The sequence below is a fragment of the Psammomys obesus genome, unplaced genomic scaffold (assembly GCF_907164565.1).
Source record: "Psammomys obesus unplaced genomic scaffold, mPsaObe1.curated_primary_1811, whole genome shotgun sequence".
Classification (NCBI taxonomy): Eukaryota; Metazoa; Chordata; class Mammalia; order Rodentia; family Muridae; genus Psammomys; species Psammomys obesus.
The window spans coordinates 4,615,191-4,630,409 of NW_026596089.1; the positions used below are offsets into that span (position 1 = coordinate 4,615,191).

A 15,219-nucleotide genomic window follows, 5' to 3' on the forward strand; every position below is an offset into this window, starting at 1 on the left:
TAGTGAGGTATATTTTTCTTTTCAAACATTAGATACCTAAAAAATATGAAACACCATGAAAATTTCAAGTTAAGTTCACAAACTTGCTTTGTTTTTACTTTTAATCTATCACATGATACACTGTCCCATGACTCTTCAGATACAGTATTTAATGCAAAAAGAAAAAGAACTGCACATAATCATTTTTTTGCATAAGAGTTGTAAGGACTAGAAGATAAAGATATCTTTGTGAGTTGTTTTAAAAACATGAAGTCATTATTGTACCTTTGTATTAGTACTGGATACCACCCATGATCAATAATTATAAAAGGAAAGTACCAGAAAAACTTGATAACAACCTTATAGCACTGTTACTTGAAAGTGGTATGTGAAAAATCTATGCAGCAAAAATGTGAATCAAAGTTTTGCTTTTTGACAACATGGGCGTCCACCCATTAAAAAAAAAAAAAAAAAAAAAAAAAAAAAAACAAAGAATTAATCTTTTGGTCAAGACCATTTAGTTTGAAAAACAAAAATTTCAGAACTTAAATGTGCACACCATTAAAAATACTAATTTTGAAAATTATGCAGATAAAGATTAGATCACCCTGTCTAGGAAGTTCCAAAAATTTCACACATTTCAAATATTAAGGCAACTTTTTTCCAACTAATAGTACATTACAAAAATATGTCACTCCAAAACAGTATATACATAGCGACAAAAAAATTAACTAGTTGTAGTCTTTAATACATTAATAAAGTTACATATTACAAAGAACTCATACCAGGTGCTTGCATGTATATGCAAGTAAAGTTACAGTTTAAAGTACGGGTTTTAAAACTGAGCGCAGGGAGCGTCCTTCTTTAGTAAGTTCTCGAGTCACGCACATACAGGGCAGTGGGATAGCTTCCTCCCGTTTCTCTATAACATTGTAACTGCATTTCTTCAAGTGGTCAGCCATGCTTAGGATGTCAGCAAACTTCCATTCATTAACAGAACAAAAGGCAGTGCTGAATCGCCATACCTAGATAGAAAAAAATTCTATTTCAGATTTAAATAATTCATACAGAAAATCAGAATGCCCTTTTTGCTCTGCTTTAGCTGCATGTAATTCTTTTCTATTGCTAGAGAAATATAAAATATAACATTTGAAATAGCTTCAAAATTAAAAAAGAGTAAATCCATTATTATTCATACTTTTCAAACATTTGTAAAATGTTGTTAGTTCAACCAAAAGAATAAAATTCAACATTAAAAATAAACCTGATGTACTGAATAATTTTTTTAAAAAGTCATCACTTTATAAATTCAGTGACTTCATAAAATACCATATAATGTACACTATTATTTTTGCTATCCAATTGGCTATATATAACTACTAATCTAGAGATTGTGATTATCCAAATATCTTTTTTTTTTCCTCTCTAGGTTTTTCTTCCATTCCTTTTACTCTATAAAGTAGAATAAAAATGCCTTAGAACAATGGTTTTCATGGGTGGCAACCCCTTTAGGATCAAATGACATTTTCACAGGGATTACCTAAGATCATCAGAAAACACAGATATTTACATTATGATTCACAAAGTAGCAACAAAAATAATTTTATGGTTTGCGGTCACCACAGGATGAGGAACTACATTAAAGTGTAGTAGCATAGGAAAGGTTTAGAACCACTGTTTTAGACTATCATGTAGTAAAGTAGCTTTTCTTTTCACAATTTATCAGCAGTGACAGTATTGAACAATAATCAAAACATAATAGGTACTTCAATTGGTTCAAAATGTAACTGAATGGAAATTCATTTTTTGTAGACAGACATGGTGGCTTAAACCTGTCACCCTCAAACTCAGGAGAATGAGGAAGAAGGATCCTAACAAGCCCTGTCTCAAAACAGTAAAATCCTTTTTAAAGCTATTATTGTAAAATCTTATTGGTTCAACCATGCTGTGGCCTCTCCTCATTTTTATACATAACACTTCTGAAGATAAGCGATAAACATGACTACAGAATAGTGGAGAAGAACATAAAAAGGATGTTTGAAGCAGACGTGGCTGAAACATTCTAGTGTAGACAATTGTCTAATTAATTAAACAACTCTGAATATATTACTTTGGTACCCACAGGGGTTGGTTCTGGGACCTTCACAAACACCAAAAATCTGTGATGTTCAAGTCCCTTATATAAAATGGTGTATCCATTTCTTCCCATAAACTTTAAATCATCTCTAGGTTATTTATAACACCTGATACAACGTAAGTGTTGTGCACTTACATTGTTTAGGAAATAATGACAAGAAAAGTCGATGCATGTTCAGTACATTTTTCTTCCTAAACATTTTTTTATCTGCAGTTGGTTTAATCTATATGACAGGGCAGCTACAAAGACAGAAGGCCAGCTCCACATGATAAACAGTAGATGCTTTAGAAAGTAGCAATACTGGGGTAAGGGCAGCATTCCTGATAATTTCTCAAGAAAGGAGGGCAATAATGACTTTGAAAGTATCCAAATCTCTTAAAATTCTGTGGAAACAGAATAGCTGACAATAGCAACCATCACCATTGCCACGCCTGGGGGCACAGGCCTGTAATCCCAACTACACATGGGATGAAGCAGGAGAATTACAAATTCAAGTCCTGTCTAGACTACTGAGTGAATTCAAAGCTAGCCTTGTTTATTTAGTGCAATTCTCCATTAAGGAAAAAGGAAAAAGAGGGCTGGGAATAACTAAGTGTATTTGTATAGCACAAGGGAACCTCTAGGTTCAACACCTGGTACCACAATAAATAAGTATTTGACAAGTTACTGCTTCTTTTGTAAAATGTAGACAGTAATGGGTTAATGAAAGTAATGTAAAAAGGCCTACTAACTAGCACATTCCAGGTATTTAAGTATTGGATATTTGGGAAACATATTCATTAGCTCTAAGGCTAGAAAAAAAACATCAAAAACATAAATCAATGTAACTATAGTATGGAAGTCACAGGAAGAAACTGAAGAGGTAAGGATGTGATTATGAGACATTTAAAATGTTTGTTTAAGGGGCTGACTTTTACCCATGAGCAGTAGGTGAATATTAAGTCTTAAGCACTTCATTAACTATAATAAATATATTTAAAAGAATCAAAGGTGAAATGGTGAGGCAAATCTGAGAGTTCTGAAAAAGGACCAATCAACTAGAATTTGGGAAGAGATTCAACCCTAACTTCCAAATCCCCGATTTAGGCAGTTTAGTAAACAAAGACGCTACTTCCTGAAATTAAGTGAATAGAGGGGCAGGTAAGCTGGACATGTTGAGTTTGAGGAAGCTATGGGATAATCAAGCAGAAATTTTCAGTAGATGCTTGTATATTGTGGTTTAGGCTCAACAGAGAAAATAGGGGCCTACTGATATGGAATCTGTATAAATGATAGCAATTTAATCTCAAGACTATGTCTCTGTAAAAATTTACCAGGAAATATTTCATTCCATATATACATACTAATGACTAAGGACAAAAGCAATTACAGTATCTTATTCCTAAGGACAGAAATACATCTAATCATCTTGAAAAATTAAAATACTCATATATACCCAGCTGAAAAACTATGTCATCAGAACTCCCTGATGGGGAAAAAAAATGGTCAAAGTCTCAAGAAAACAGAGAAGCAAATACCAATTCTTTTTTAAAAAATCTAAGTAACAAGAATAAAGTTTCATGAATCTGAATGATGTGCAGACAAATACTCAGTTTGTGCAAGTTGTTACGTAAAGATTCATATTATGGGTCTTTAGTCACAGATATCCTGTGATGTCTTGAATAGTGACTCAAATGGAAGATGGCAAAAGCAGAGTGTAGTTAAAATTTAGGTCTGACCAAATATTCTTATCAATTTTCAAAATAATATGCATCCCCCCTTTGCAGTGAATCCAGTGTGCCCATATAGAATAACAAACTCTCTAACTTATTCATCTCACTTCAGCATCACCCAAGTAGTTTTGTTGGTCACTTATCAGGAAGACCGTAGTAACAGTTATTTTTTTTTCTCCTCCTGAAAAAGACACTAATAAAAACAGAGACAGCTAAAGGCCAAAGAAAATCCTCTCCTAGATTCATCAACTCTCTTATGATAAAAATGTTTTAGCCAAAATTAGAAGATAACAAGTAGTAAAATGGTCACAAAGATGTACAAGAGGAACTGAAGAAAACTAGTCACCTGAAGACACAGAAACATTAGAACAGAATTTAGATCCAAAAAAAAAAAAAAAAAAAAATCTATGCTATCAATAAATGAGACCTCATGAAACTGAAAAGCTTCTGTAAAGCAAAGGACACTGTCATCAGAACAAAATGAGAAAACAAGACTGGGAAAGGATCTTCACCAACCCCATATCTGACAGAGAGCTAATATCCAGAATATATGAAGAACTAAAGAAGTTAAAAAGCAACAAATCAAGTAATCCAATTTAATAATGGGGTACACATAGCAGTTCAGTGTCTAAGTGGGTTCCATAGTAATAGGAACAGGGACTGTCTCTGACATGAACTGATTGGCCTGCTCTATAATTACCTCCCCCTGATGGGGGAGCAGCATTACCAGGCCACAGAAGAAGACAATGCAGGCACTCCTGATGGACCTAATTGACTAGGATCAGAAGGAAGGAAAAGAAGACCTCTCCTATCAGTGGACTTGGGGAGAGGCATGCATGCAGAGGGTGGAGGAAGGGAGGGATTGAGATGGGAGGAGGGAGGGAACCACTGATACTGCAACCAAGGACCATTTATAGATATAACCTAGAACCCCTGCTCAGATATAGCCCATGGCAGCTCAGTATCCAAGTGGGTTTCCTAGTAAGGAGAACATGGACTGTCTCTGACATGAACTTAGTGGCTAGCTCTTTGACTTCTTCCCCTAATGGGTAAGGAGCCTTGCCAAGCCACAGAGGAGGACAATGCATCCAGTTCTGATAAGACTGGATAAGCTAGGGTCAGATGGAAGGGGAGGAGGACCTCCTCTATCCGTGGACTTGGAGAGTGGCTTAGGAGGAGATGAGCGAGAGAGGGTGAATTTGGGAGGGGAGGAAAGAGGGGGCTACAGCTGGGATACAAAGTGAATAAACTGTAATATAAAAAAATAAAAATTTAATTAAAAAAATCTATGCTATACCAGTGATTGTGACTAAGAATTCTAGTGACTTTAGTCTTTTATTATCACTTTTAAAATATGTCATTATATTGACTTAATATAGTGCAGGATATGGTCACCGTGGCAAAAAGTTATTGATATATATGAAATTAATAAGTGCCTACTTTATGTTAAGAAAGAGGTTGATAAGTTAAAATTTAAACTAACCTTTTCTTTTATCTGCCATGATGAATTTCCTTCTGGATACTTCTTTTTCCCCCACTGCAATATCACCATTCCACGAGATTGAAGTAGACTGCCACACACATCCCTCATTAGCCTGGATACACATGCAAGCTGGCATAAACTGAAGCCATCAAGAAAGGCTGCAATATGTTGCAGTACCTCAAAAGGGAGACCACTTAGATGGTCACTACGTAATCCCAACACACAGTTTCTAGAAGGCTCTTCTAACAACATAGATACACATGGCTGAACTCCAAATGACCTTAAATGGCGGTCATGTATAACCTTTGCTCCTTGTGTTGATGGACAAAATCTACGCTGAGAATAGGGACAACCATAGTAAGCTAAAGGACACCTCTGTTCCATCCATCCATTAAGTCCAGCATGAATGTCACCATGCACGTTCTTAAAATGGGAAGAAAATTCTTTTCTTCTAAATAACTGTCCACACACAAAGGTAAACATTGAACGCTGCTTAGGCTGGTACCTAGCAACACATTCCAAAACTAAATCCAGCCCAAGTGTCTGAAAAGGGCTTGGATTTGAAAGTTGTGGATTGGCATGATCACAAGCTGAAGCTGAAGCTATTTCTCCAACCATTGTATTTGTAGCTAGTATTGCAGATGGAAGTGAAAAAGTCTGTGTCCCAAAATCAATGTGATAAACATCAACCATACGGCTATCAGATATACCCCTCCCACCTGGAGAATCTCCCAGACAAAATAGTAATGCTGCTGTAATCAGATCTATTCCTTGGAGGCCCATGGGATCTTCTGTAACTTCTAAATCTGATGTATCGACTGCTTTGTCTTCCTTTGGTATATACCATGAATTAGAAAGAAACTTGAATGAAGGAACATGACTGACAGGTGAACCATCAACATCCTTCAGGTCCCCTAAGTCTACCTTTTTCCAACACAAGTCCTCCTCACCATCTTCGTCTGGCGTAAGGACATGCTGAAATGTGCTATCTGGCAAGGCATTGAAAGGACTTGTTTCCCTAAGTTGTGCTGCTCTTAAAAGTGAACTAGAAGGTTGTGAAGTACCATCTGCTGCTGCACATTCTCCATTTGTTATGTTACTTTCTATGGAATAACCATGAAAATTCTGATCCTGCTCTTTGACCTGTGTACACATACTTTCCAAAGGAAAGCCATTACAAAGAGCAGAAGTACCATAAGAACTTATATTTAAGTTGCAGAGTAAATCACTTGAACCATTTTGTTCAGCCTGAGTATTCTGACTTGTGCTATTATAGTCAATTCCACCTACTGCCCCTATCTCATCTTCATGGAGGTGGTCCTGGTCTTTTAAGTTTCTGTCCTGGAAGCTTTCTCTGTTACTCTCTTCCTCATCCATTTCATTTGTGATAGCATGAAGACTTGTATTTAACATGCCAATGTCTCTTGTGGCAGAATTCAGGATATCTAAAGCAGCTGCCAAACTTCTGGTTGTTTCTACAGTAGCTTGATAAAGTGCACCGTATGACTCTTCATCGACAGGTACCAAGCCATTAGGACGTGGTATTTCCTGAACATTTGATTTCACTGAGATTTGTTCTCTAGGCTCAGGAATTTTATCAGTTGCTTTTGACATCATGGTGGATACTTTCAGAGATTCCAAGAGCATTCTTTGATCTTGAAGAGCCAAAGCCATGTCTAACTGTGCCACTTCATCAACATCTCTGCTTAGATTTTCATATGATTTCCGGTCTGAGTAACTAACAGGCCATCGGTTCCATTCCATTGTACAGCATACCACACTTGCAGGACACATTTCTAGATGTTCAGCAACTTTATTTCGTGCCAGGATAAATGGACATCCAAAGTTACTATTTAAGCAAGGTACTCGTTCAAAGGGACACAAGAGTCGATGCTCATCAACTTTACAAGAGTGGAAAACTGCTCCGCAAACCAATGGACAACCAATCAAGTCACAGGAAACTCCAGGCTCTGGTCTGGTCATACACCTTCTACTGACACAATTCACACAGTGTGAGTGCTGCTGTACCTCTTCTTCCATAATGGCTAGTCCAGCTCTAGATTTTGAAATACAAAAAAAGTAAAGACATTAGACCAAACTGTATAATCAAACCACTGATTATTCTTGAGAATGAAATATATAAAGTATAAACAAACATTTAAGTTAATAAGAATATGATTAATACATCTTAAAGAAACTTAAGCACTTAGAATACTAAATATATAGCAATATGTATTACATAAATTAATTCTAATAAAAGTGTTAACTCCTGAATTTCAAAGAATAGATTTTAGCTTTTCAACTTGAATTAGCCCAATTTTGAGTTGCTGCCTTGCAGACCCTTATCATGTTGCAGTCTTCATTTCACTATGACAGTTAGTCAAAATTTTATTAGTTTCTTTACACCTTCTAAACATATGAATTCATGTTTATCTACTTTTCTGACCTATTCTACATATTCATGATAAATTTTACAAATTATCAAAGACTTAACTAAAATATACAGTAACTTTAACAGGAAAATAAAAGCTTTAGCTCAAGTTCTGCAGCTGTTGTCTTTATGTAAGGGCCAGCTCTCCTCTACTTTATTAAATATGAATTTCTTACTGACTCTTAGGCACTGGGCACTGTGCTCCCTCTGGCAATATACAGATTAGTAAATTGGTACTTCCTCTTAAAGGAGTTACAAGGGAGGTGGAAAACAAAGCTAGATCATGTGATTAATACAACAGAAGAAAAATAGCACAGAGAAGAAAGGTAAGGGGTAGGCAGGGTAAACTTGTAAGAGACAGTAATTTTTGAAGTAACAGCATATGAATTGACAAAACATGTTTAATCTTCTTAATATTAATAGATTGTGGTGAAATCCAAGAAAGTTGTGAGAAAGAAGGCCAAAAGGGCACTGGACCAATCATGATTGTTATGTACTATTCTATGGAACTCAGTCTTTTAATAAGTGAAAGTCAGAGATAATTTTAAGGGTAGAGAAACAGTATCTATGAAATAAGAGGGATTAAAGATAAAATATCTTAAAACTCATTATTTTAACATTTCATCAAGCCAAGTTTATACCAAAAATAAAACAAACAAAATATGCCAATTTAATTTTAACTGAGCATTTTTTTCAATGCACTTTTTTCCCCCAAAAAATCTTCAACTGCTTTTTTTCTATTAGTGGTGAAAAGTTAAATAATGTCTGTCTTTTGTAAGTATTATCTAAAGGGCTCTTTTTATTCTTTCCTCTATCACCTTTGCCGTATCATTAGAATTACTAACTCCTCCTCTTTCCTTACATCCATATTATTATCACACTTAACCAATTTCCCTTCTACCTCTCTAGATAATCTTTTCTTAAATATTACTTTTCTTCAGGATTTCATGTTCACACTAGGAATTCTTCCTGGTGTGCTAGGTTTTTCCAACTTTCATTTACCATCTATAAGGTGAAAACTCATCTATACGTCCTGCCTAAAAATTTTCTAAACTCCAGAATACTACAGCTATTATATATTTCTACCTATAGATTGCAGAGTCAATTCAACTCAAGGTTTTCCAATCTAAATTACACTGTAGTATATAATATTCTAAATAAAAGCATTCATAGCCTATTTTCTTCATTGAGTGCATATGGCTGCTACATCTCTGGCATGAATTTCAATAAATTCTAGCTAGGTTTCAAGTAGGTAATCACTCCACAAATTGTTACAACTTTTCTCTCTGGTTGAAGACTAATATTCATTCCTCAAACAGGAATAATAAAACCAAGCTGTTATTAACTGAGCTCTTCTTTATTGAAAGAAAGGTCTTGAGTGTGGGCTTCTTCATACTGTGATGTTCAATGACATATTCAATACCAATTAATTTGTAAATTGTGCTTTAAAATAACAGAATGAGCTGAATACTTTAAAGGCTATTTTCTCACAAATTCTATAGGCAAGCATTTACTCTAAATTGAAACTAGTACTAAGAGAGAAAATGATAGATTAATTATGGCAAATGTTTATAACTGAAGCAATTAAAATGTTTAAGAAGAATTAAGACAAACCTTAGTGAAAGATTAGATTGTGAAAACAACTGTAGCTTATTTTGCAACAAGGCTGAGTTCATCTCACATGCTAGAGATTAAGCTTGACTGTTGCAAAGAGAGAAACCTAAAAACGAGCAGTTTCAACAGTGACCACTGCTTTTACAACTTGGTGTGGTAGAGATACATGTTACTGTCCACACCATCACACAATCACAACAGGGAGAGCACATTTTAATATCACTTAATTCAAAGCCTTAAAATAATAACCCCTGTAGTTCTGACTCACATGTAAAAACAGTAAAAACTTGCAAAGGTAGATGTAGAAGGCTCTCCAGTTTCAAAATAAGTAGCCTCTTCTACAATACTCCCCTCTCAATAAAAGTGTTTTTTAAAATGCAGCCACAGCAACACAGTTATAGTATTTTTAGAAAGGGGGCAATATCAGTTATATTCCTATTTTATCCTTCTTAACCAATACCAAGTCAGTTACTTACAACTCAGAGAGAAATAGTATTCAGAAGCAGTGAGTGCCTTAAAGCCCAAAGTCATCTATTAATATAACAGAGGTGGGGACTTAATGTACATCTGATCAATATTTATGCAGAACAGCAGACATGTTTACTTACAAAAATTTAACAACATGAGGTAGCTCTTGACCAACTGGTGATTAATTTTAAGATGTTATTAGAGAATGAAGATTACACAATTTTACTTGTTTATTCTAACACTTACAAACCCTGTTTAAAACTCATTTAGTTCTTTATAATTACTAAAGCACATTACTTTGCTTTGGCCATATGTTTTAAATATGAACATATGAAATAGTATGAATTTAACCATTCGCAACATATCTATACAAAGCAGGAATTTAGGACAAGTCCATTTTATAGTTAAATACCCAAGGAAATAATAAAACATAACAATAGCCCTTTCTGAAGAGAGAGACTTGTTTCAAACTTTAAAACTCTTCCAGATTCACTTTTTCTAATCAAGATCACTATTATAAAATTTAAAATGCCTTCATAAGCTATTTGAAATTGCTCATGAATCCTGTGCAACAGGTTTTAAAACGTCAATACTTAATTTATCAGTTGAACAGTGACATAGCAGGCCTAGTAAAAAATATGTTGTTAAAATGATGGCGTCATTAAATTCAATAGTGTTTTTAAACATGCCAAAATCAATTTTTACTAAGCTACACTTAAAAGAACAATTATTGGAAAAGTTTCATGAGAATAACAATTATTTGTAAATAATAGAATGTTTTACAATAGTCTGTTTTCTCTAACAGAAGTTGGTTGCCAATTCATACTCAGGTGGCTGACGAGCAATCCTTAAAAATAGTTTTAAGACATGGCATCTTCCCATACAATGAAACAAGTGTGTCATTTAAGGCACAGAGACAGTGCCCTCAACTATTTCTCAAAATTCACTACATACATAAAGGGTTAAGATGGTGCTCAAACACTAAGCACTTAGCTACTATATCCCAGGCATCTTATATGAAGATACTAACTTTTAATAAAAGCAAATCATGGGAAAGGTAACTTCAATTTCGATCTTAAAAACTTAGAAAAATGAACATATAGAGAAGTACTAGGGTTAAAAAGAAAGATAATGGTTGATGCCTGTACATGTACAAGTACCTGAGCAGGGCACAAAGGAAAACCAGCTCAAAATTTGAAGCAACATTAGCCTTGCCTTGCTTAGTATTAATTTTTTACATCATTAGAGGAAACAATTCTACTAAACATGTTCTAATGTAAGGCTGATGTGAAACTAGTCTTGTTTAATTAATTATGGTAAGTCGTAACAAAAACCAAATATTTAGCAATCAGTTATAAGTGTCTTATCTTTTATTTAATCAGAGGTACTAGCATGTAGTAAACAGAAACACCTGATGACCCTCTAATCAAATAGGTACATTTAGTTTTGAGGTTAACAAATCTAGACCTCAGTCATTTATCTGCTTTTAAAGGGTGGTGGAGGTGCCAGATAGGGAGGTCAGCAGTAGAGGACTTGCCTAGAATATGCAAAGGCTTGGGTTCTGTTTTGAGCACAATAACATGAAGAAAATTAAGAGTCACTAAATTACCAACTAATGGTACTTATCCCCAATCCAATACTGTTTTAGTTTCATTATACTGCTGTGGTAACACATAACACTCCTGGCTCAAAAGTAACTACAGGGAGGAAAAGGTTTGTTTCAGCTAAAACTTCCAGGTCTGCTTATCCAGGGAAGTCAAGGTAGAACTCAAGCAGAAACCATGGTGAATGCTGCTTTTTGGCTTGCTCACTGTCTGATACTCAAGCCAGCTTTCTTCTACATAGTCCAGGACCATCTGCCTAGGAATGGTGCTACCCACAGAGGCTTGAGCCCTCCTACATCAAAAAAAGAAAATCCAGCACTGACATCCTCACAGGCCAGAGTGATATAGGGAATTCCTCAATTATGGCTTCTTCTCCCAGATCACTCTAGGCTTTGTCAAGTTGACAAAGAGACTAACGAGAGCAAACGGCTAAATGAGTTATACTTTCTAATTACTTTATTAAACATTGCTTCTGGCTTTATAGAAAAATGAACTAATGATATGGAAATTTACTTTCATGTTTGTATCACTCCAAATGTAATATAATAAAACATATATCTGTCATTTCTAAAGCTGGTCATGGTTAAGAATTTTAAAGTAAAAGTTGTAACTGCTCACAATTTTCTCCACTAAAGAAACAAATGAAATAATCATAGACTTAGATCAGAAATTAAAATGTTAGTACAAGAACCTATTTAAATTAATACACAGTAAAAATGGGTCTACTTAAGTGGCAGGCCTCAGTCTAAGATGGCAAGAGGGAGTGGGATTTATGGAGCCTCAGCTTTTGACCTTGAGGCAATTATTCTACTTTGAAAACAATACAGAATTTCTGAAAGGCTGATTAGTTATTTCTGTGTCCAACATTTTATAAATGTAGAGAGTCCCAAATAAACATACTCTGCTCTACACAACAGCCAGATTTATACACAACTACTTTTAAATATTACTTAAATTTATAGATCTTACTAAATGCAGTTATATGAGGAACAACTCTACTTTGCTAACATTAACCATTCTTGGGGGGGGGGGGAGACACCTTTTTGATTAAAAAAAAGTGTTTTAATTCAAACACTTTTCCTATTAGTATGCACAATACACAAGCAACTACTTTAAGTTGAATCTCACCTATCTCATCACAAAATGAAATTTAATGATATTCTTTAAGAAAATGCCCAGAAAGAATAATTCCTTTTATAAAAATAAACAGCAATCTTAGGAACTTAATTAAAAGATTATCCAACAGTCACATTTTAGAAGCATGCTATATCAAATAATAAACACATTAACTAAAGCCTGTTTGGGTGACCTTAAAGCACCTCTCCAACCATACACGAAGGGATAACAATTATTTTATGCAACATTACTTTTTAAAGTATATTGTATTTAAATATTTGTATTTTAAAACAAACAAAAAATATAACCTCCCCCCAAGAAAAACCCAAACCTAAATCTAAACATTCTGAAACACTGGATTGAAATTAAACACATGGGATAGATACACAGGTAAACTTCAGTTTCTTAAAACATTCATAAAACACCTACTACTTGTAGAATCACATACTCATACAAAAGCTTCTGTCATTATGTTACGTATCAAGTACAAACTGGCCATCTTAGGAAAAGATCGTGTTGTCCCCAACTAAACTTCCACAGCAAGAAACAGTGACTAAGCATAAAGAACAGTGATTCAACGTAACTGTATATGGATTACATGCTTTAGAAAACTTAAACAGGAATAATTCATGCTATTCTTTTTCCTTTTGCCAGTAAACATACGACTGTTTTGGAAAGCTTTAATGTAAAAACGTGCAAAACATGTTAATGTCACTTACTATGTCTGAAATTTAGCAGGGAACAAATAAAACATTCGAAAACTTTTTGAGACTTCGTTTTAAAGAAAGTTAACCCTCACTGATACCAAAATGCCCATAAATAACTTCATCTTGGATCACAGTCAACAAAGCAATCATGGAAGAAAAGGTCAATTCCTTCCCAAGCATCTTTTATCCGGGATTTAACAGAGGGCTCAATAGAGGGAGAGGGGAGCGGAAGAAAGAACCACGGTAAACACAGGACGCCATCGTGGTTAAAATGTATTCCCGGGTGATTCTGAGTCCACCGTGCGTTCCATGTCCCGCTTGCAATCTGGGAATCCGCGATCTGGACCCACAAATTTGGGGGTGATTCCCAAGTTTCCCTTTAACAGAGGCCAAGGCTAAGCCTCCGCGCCTCTCACTTCCATGAATGGAAAAGTTACCAACTTCTCGCTCGTCCCGCCGAGACAGTTGGAGATGCCTCGCAGTCCTTTAACCCGTTTGCGCCCAAGTTCCTACAAGGCACACAGTGCGAACCTCGCTTTCCGGGGTCGCCGGGGGTCCCCTGGGCTCCTCCGCGCACACGCGGGTGAGTTGGCGCCCCGGGTGGTCGGGGCGCCATTTGCCGGGCGCCTGGAGGGCAGGCCACACAGGCGGCCGGGCGCGGCCCGCGGCCCCCGCGAGCAGGACAGGAGCCGCCGAGCCACGCCGACTCCATCGGGCCCGCCGCCCCCTTGGCCGGCGCAGCCCCGGCCGCAGCCCCGCCGCCCGCGTCCCGCGCCAGCCCCCCGGCGGCCTCGCCACACTCACCGGCCCGCGCGCGCCTGCGGCACGAGCGCCGCTCAGACCGACCCCGGCTGCCCTGGCCGTCGCGCCCGGCGGCTCCCGCACCGTCTCCGCACCGAACTACGCACGGAGCCCGGCCCGAGCCACTCCTCAGCGCCTCGGCCCCGGCTCGACCGCCGCCTATTCTCCGGGGCGACCAACTGCCACCGCCCTCCTCGCGCGCCCCGCCCCACCCTGCCGCGCCCCGCCCCGCCCCCTCCCGAGGCCAGCAGCGGGACAGGCGGGGACGCGCACGCACAGCGGCGGGGACGCGCACGCTGCCCTCTGCTAGGTCCGCGACCGGGAGAGTCCGGACCCGGAGAACGCGCGGCGGAGCCTCCTGTAGGGCACGTCCCAACCTGTCTCTAAGGTGCTCTCGCAAAGCTCGCACTGTGTCCCCAGCCCGCTTCGTCCGTCGAACCTCTCATTTTGTGGAAGGAATGCCCGAGCCGCTGTGACAGGCGCTGTGGACGACGCGGGCCCGAGGAGGGCAACCCGTCCTCCTTGCTCGCCCTCGCGGGAAATAGGCCAGCTCCGGTTGTCTGTGGTGACAGCCACCACCTCACGTGCCCGAGCCCTGTGACTCGGAGACCGCTCGGCGCTTTGACCCGTTTCCCCTTGTCAGGGCTCGGCTGCCCGTCAGCCCGCGGAGGGCGGCCTCCAGAGGGCGCGCCGCGGCTTTTGGGAAACACCTTAGGACAAAAGCGTTGTCACTGGACGCTACACGCGGCGCGCGTAGGCGTCCCGTTACTACCGCCAGGCCGGGTGTGAAGCTGAGGGACGGTGATGTTACCGACGCCCACCCGGTCTGAAGGCCTCTTGCCCTCTCCCATCGCAAAACCATCCTGGAAGAAAATGGGACTGTGGCTGGCGGTGGGGCGGGGCAGAGGTGACAAAACCCCATTGTGTGGTCCCTCTGATGACTGTATTTTTAACCCCCTTCCTCCCTGTTGTTGGAAATGATGGCTCACAGGATTCACCTTCCTGACTCTTAAGACTTTTTCACCTTAAAGGCGAGAACATTCAAATAACAACACGAAGCCCTGGAGAACTTAAGACTAATCATACTGTAAAGGCCCGGATTTTGTATTGTTTTAATGAAGAAATTTGGATTTTTGAAATCAGTACGTATATGTGAGAGTACATAGG

The 15,219-nt window shown here is 38.2% G+C and overlaps 1 protein-coding gene across 2 annotated transcripts; it reads right to left on the reverse strand.

Annotated features, from left to right (window-relative positions):
• Positions 1-486: 486 nt before the first annotated feature.
• Fbxo30 (F-box protein 30) lies at positions 487-14,536 on the reverse strand. 2 transcript variants are annotated; one of them, XM_055627702.1, is made up of 3 exons: positions 14,492-14,536; positions 5,312-7,367; positions 487-1,004 (listed from the first exon to the last, which is right to left on the reverse strand). In XM_055627702.1, exons 2-3 carry the CDS (start codon positions 7,349-7,351, stop codon positions 801-803), a joined length of 2,244 nt encoding a protein of 747 aa, XP_055483677.1. In that variant the 5' UTR covers positions 7,352-7,367; positions 14,492-14,536; the 3' UTR covers positions 487-800. The 2 variants fall into 2 exon arrangements, with proteins under 2 accessions (XP_055483677.1, XP_055483676.1); XM_055627701.1 differs by lacking the exon at positions 14,492-14,536 and adding an exon at positions 14,056-14,246.
• Between the last annotated feature and the right edge of the window lie 683 nt (positions 14,537-15,219).

Excerpts from the sequence above, each read along its gene's own strand:
- Fbxo30 (XM_055627702.1), bottom strand. The coding sequence starts at position 7,351 with ATGGAAGAAGAGGTACAGCAGCACTCACACTGTGTGAATTGTGTCAGT. Across the intron at positions 1,005-5,311 it reads CATGGCAGATAAAAGAAAAG|GTATGGCGATTCAGCACTGC; the intron begins GTTAGTTTAAAT and ends TTTTCTATCTAG.